Source organism: Asparagus officinalis, chromosome 3, assembly GCF_001876935.1.
Source record: "Asparagus officinalis chromosome 3, Aspof.V1, whole genome shotgun sequence".
NCBI classification, from domain to species: domain Eukaryota; kingdom Viridiplantae; phylum Streptophyta; class Magnoliopsida; order Asparagales; family Asparagaceae; genus Asparagus; species Asparagus officinalis.
The window spans coordinates 63,955,187-63,959,703 of NC_033796.1; the positions used below are offsets into that span (position 1 = coordinate 63,955,187).

The following is a 4,517-nucleotide window of genomic DNA, read 5'->3' on the forward strand; positions in this document are numbered from 1 at the left end:
ATCCCTCACCTAACCCTAAATTTCTAGCCCTAAATGGATTATCTCGCTTCGTGCCGCTGTTTTCTAAGATAGCAGGGGGGGAAAATGACGCCCGAACCGATGCTATGATAACCGACCCCATGTCTGCTTCTGCAAGCAACACCCCCTCCATTGCCGTCGCCGTCACCCAACTAAATGGGGGAGAAAAAAAAAATTAAAAAAAAGATTCGGCCTTTATGACCCTTAATTAACCCGCAAAAGTTTAAGGTATTAACTATGCATCGTGTCTCTTTTAGGGCCGATTTGAGATAATAAGGTTGTGAAATGGGGGCGATCGGCGGAGATGAGTTGAATCGGCGTGGAGGAGAAGATGGAGCGGGGGCGGCGGCGCGCAACCTGGAAGGGAGGCTCCGCGGAGAAGGATACTGGTGTCTGCGGGCTGAGGCCTCTATGCCAAGAGATCTCCGCCAGCGATCCGGCCGACTGGGAGTGCAATAACGACACCACCATCAATTTGTTAGCCACAGCCTGCGAGAGATCCAATGCTGCACCGCCTACACTTTTGGTGATGCCCCGTTCTTCTTGTTGTTGTTTTTGTTAAATTTAAAAGGTGTCATTGTGGGATTCTGCTGCTGCATGTTCATTTCTTGCATCATTTTGAGTCTCGTCTGAGTAATCGTTTCATTAGGTCATGTATTTATAAAAATTTATATTAATATATATTCATATATTACACTATATATTGCAGTAGTAGAAGGAGTCGCTGCGCGGGCCGGCAGCGCCGGGAGGCGGGGCGGGACCGCGGGGGGCGGCCGCGGGCTGCTTGTGAGAACGCGCGGCGGCGGTTGGCGGCGCCGGCTCTGCTCCGATGGCTTCATTTTGTCTAGCGAATCTTTATTTAAGTCGGGGGCGCGCCGCGGTGGTCGCGGCGCGGCGGCCGTTTTCGCCGTCACCAATGGCTATCAAGTAGCTAATGCAGCTATAATAAGTTCCTTTTTGGTAATTTAGCTTCTCGATCGATTTGATTTGAAAACACAAGAGTTTCTCTTGCAATGCGGCTGGGTGATCGTTATGCTTTTAAAATCTTTTTTTAGAAACTTGTATTGGTGCGGTGTATATGTGCTATATGCTTTATCTTATTTGGTGTTGTGTGAGTATTTGTCAACCGATCTTTTTCTTCTACCTGTGCTTTCTTTCCACATCCCATAGAAGTTGTGGGTATTCTTTATTTTGAGAAATTTCTCTCTGTGGATAAAATTTCTTAGTTTTTCTTGATTTGCTTTGTAATCATGTTTTATTCCTTTCTTGGATGACAGACAAAGTATTTCGGGGTGAGAACACCACAAAAGAAGTGTATGAGGAGGGAGCCAAGGAGGTTGCACTTTCAGTTGTCAGTGGCATCAACTGTAAGTACTCTTCTTTGTCTCTGGCACAAACACGCACACACAGAGGCAGACCACAAAACCTAATCGTTTGATGATAACTCTTTGCAGCAACTATTTTTGCATATGGACAAACAAGCAGCGGAAAAACGTACACGATGACTGGAATAACCGAGTATACAGTAGGAGATATATATGATTACATCAAGAGGGTAATCTAAACTTTTGTAAATAATGCCCCCACTTAGAAAATTTTGTGCTATTTCATTTCCTAATTTTTCTCAAGTTCTTTTTCATGTAAATGTGCTCTAATACTCTTTCAGCATGAGGAGAGGGAGTTTACTTTGAAGTTTTCAGCAATTGAGATTTATAATGAAGCCGTGAGGGATCTCCTTAGCATGGACAACTCTCCTCTTAGGGTTCTTGATGACCCAGAGGTACATCCAGTAGTTTCTAGTCTATTCTTTTTTTCCCCTTGTCTAACCTTTTGATGTGGCAGAGAGGAACAATCGTTGAGAAACTTACAGAGGTATTGTTGAGGGACTGTAACCATCTAAAGGAACTCCTCGCTGTGTGTGCAGGTGTGAAGAAGAATGCTGTATAATACCGTCTCCTTTACTATCTGATTGCAATTTTCTGAACTACCTTGTGTATCTTGCAGCTCAAAGGCAGATAGGAGAAACCTTGCTAAATGAGATGAGCTCAAGATCTCATCAGATACTCAGATTGGTTTGTTTTTTTACCTTATATGATGAATGGCTAAAAGAAATATTCATGAGGCAAAATTAAAAAGAAGCCCCTCATTTATTTTAATTTTTATTCTTGTTAACTTGCAGACTATTGAAAGTTCTGCTCGTGAGTTTTTGGGAAAGGGCAGCTCAAGCACACTTGCAGCAAGTGTGGTATGTAAATCGATCTTCTGTCAGTTCTTTTATTCGAGGAGCAGTTATTTATAAGAGATTGACTTCATTATCGGGTACAGAATTTTGTAGATCTGGCGGGAAGTGAACGTGCATCTCAGGCACTATCGGTTGGAAATAGACTCAAAGAAGGCTGCCATATAAATAGGAGTTTACTTTCACTCGGAACTGTAATTCGCAAGCTAAGGTTGTTAAAATCTATACGCTCTTTTTGAGCTGTCACCATCACAGGCTGACATTTCTTTGCAATTTAAAAGAAGGCATTTCCTTAGCATGTCATCTCTCAGGCTCTTTTATCCTCAGATGAATGTGATTTGGTGGTATTACTGGTGCATTTGTTCAGACGCTGATGTACTCACATTGTCTATCCTTTGGTGTCCCCTTTTTTCCCTGCTCCTACTCATGAAAGTCCCTCTCCATTGACTCTAGATGACCTCAGATTGTCAGTTTTCTATCATATACATAGGAGCTCACCTTAAAAGTATATGTTACTAGAACTTTGTGAAGCATATTATTAGTGTTATCACAAGTGAAAGCATATTTCTTTTGTCTAGCTATTATTCACACTTTTTTTTCTTTTGTGTTCTTTGTCATGCATAAATATGATCAACAAGTTTTATCCTGCAGATATAGGCTAAACTTCCTGTGAACTCATTCTAATAGAGATGTAACTTTCAGCTTTTCAGAAGTTCAACCCAAGAATGTCATCCCTTCTTTATTTCTTGCTTGTTTTAGGTCTTATTTGATCTCCCTTTCTCCTCTTTCTTGTTCTGCGTACTGACTACCTTAGACTTCAGGTCGCGTCATTTAAATTAGAACATATTCAATTTCACCATCTTAGAGTTCAGTTACACAGCTGCTTTGAATTTTCATGCTATTTTGTTTTATTAGTTTGTTTTACTTTTCATTACAGTAAAGGAAGGAATGGGCACATCCCTTACCGAGATTCAAAGTTGACACGCATACTACAACCTTCTTTAGGAGGCAATGCTAGAACTGCCATTATATGCACTATGAGCCCTGCAAGAAGTCATATTGAGCAATCGAGGAATACTCTTTTATTTGCAAGTTGTGCAAAAGAAGTGGAAACCAGTGCTCGTGTCAATGTAGTCATGTCTGATAAAGCTCTGGTTAAGCATTTGCAGAAGGAACTCGCAAGACTGGAGGGTGAACTGAAATATCCTCGATCGAGCTCTACTACATCTCAGTTGGAAGCATTGCTTAGGGAGAAAGACGCTCGGATTAAACAGGTTATCTTCTCCACAGCGGCAGTTTGTCTTCATTGGAAAAACCTTGCTTTCATGTTTGCACATATGCATGTAAATTAGTATTGCTTCATGTTCAGTATATGTATTCCAATCCTTTTCACCATAACATGTAAAATTATTTTTCAGTGTATTTGTATTTGAATTTGTATGCATGCATCGGTATGACTAAAGCATGGACAGATGAGTAAAGAGTAACGGACCAAATGTTTCGTGGCAGATGGAAAAGGAGATAAAGGAGCTGAGGCAGCAACGAGATTTAGCAGAAAGTCGGGTAGAGGATTTACTTCGAGTTGTGGGGAGTGGTCGCCCTTCAACTCAGCAGGTATCAATTCATTTCTAGACATTTTTTTAATGATCTCTAAAATAACTATTTTTTAATCTCTGACTTCTGCCATTTTCAATTTTTTTCTCCTTTTAGGAGGAATCCAGCCAAATCTCAACGTCTGACTTATATGAACGGTCTGAAGTTGTAAATCCGACTTCTGGGTCATCCATTCCTTATCCAAAGATTGCATCATATGGAAGACATGCTAAAATCCAAAACCAAAACCAAGAACTGAGTATTGGCTCACTGTGGGACTCATTTAGCAGCCGTATGCTTATTGAATCAATCCCACATCGTGCAGAAGATGAGACTGCTCAAGAAAGTAATGAGGACTCTGAGGATGTATGCAAAGAAGTTCGGTGTATTGAGGTAGATGGGCCAGGGAGATGTGGAGATTCAGAATCCTTATTGGCTGAAGAAAATGCTAATGCTCGCTCCATGATTTTAGATTCTGGTGATAATGAACGAAATCCTAGTGAGCAAACAGAGCTGATACTTCCCAATTTAAATTCTGCATATATCACTTTGGAGGAGCACCTTCAGAACGTGAGGGACAGACTTAATAATTTTGTCAAATCACATCCAAATGAAGCAATTCCATGGACTTCAATTTGTGATTTATCTAGCTCTCGGAACTTGGCAT

The 4,517-nt window shown here is 41.0% G+C and overlaps 1 protein-coding gene across 1 annotated transcript in view; it reads left to right on the top strand.

Annotated features, from left to right (window-relative positions):
• The window catches only part of LOC109835219 (kinesin-like protein KIN-7F), a 5,776-nt gene continuing 1,259 nt past the window's right edge, over positions 1 to 4,517 (top strand). Inside the window, 14 exon segments of the mRNA XM_020403204.1 lie at positions 1 to 346; positions 349 to 414; positions 417 to 524; positions 527 to 544; positions 1,296 to 1,385; positions 1,473 to 1,573; positions 1,685 to 1,798; positions 1,861 to 1,942; positions 2,023 to 2,090; positions 2,198 to 2,263; positions 2,344 to 2,468; positions 3,195 to 3,531; positions 3,767 to 3,871; positions 3,968 to 4,513. Coding sequence (XP_020258793.1) covers positions 304 to 346; positions 349 to 414; positions 417 to 524; positions 527 to 544; positions 1,296 to 1,385; positions 1,473 to 1,573; positions 1,685 to 1,798; positions 1,861 to 1,942; positions 2,023 to 2,090; positions 2,198 to 2,263; positions 2,344 to 2,468; positions 3,195 to 3,531; positions 3,767 to 3,871; positions 3,968 to 4,513 — 1,869 coding nt within the window. The 5' untranslated portion in view covers positions 1 to 303.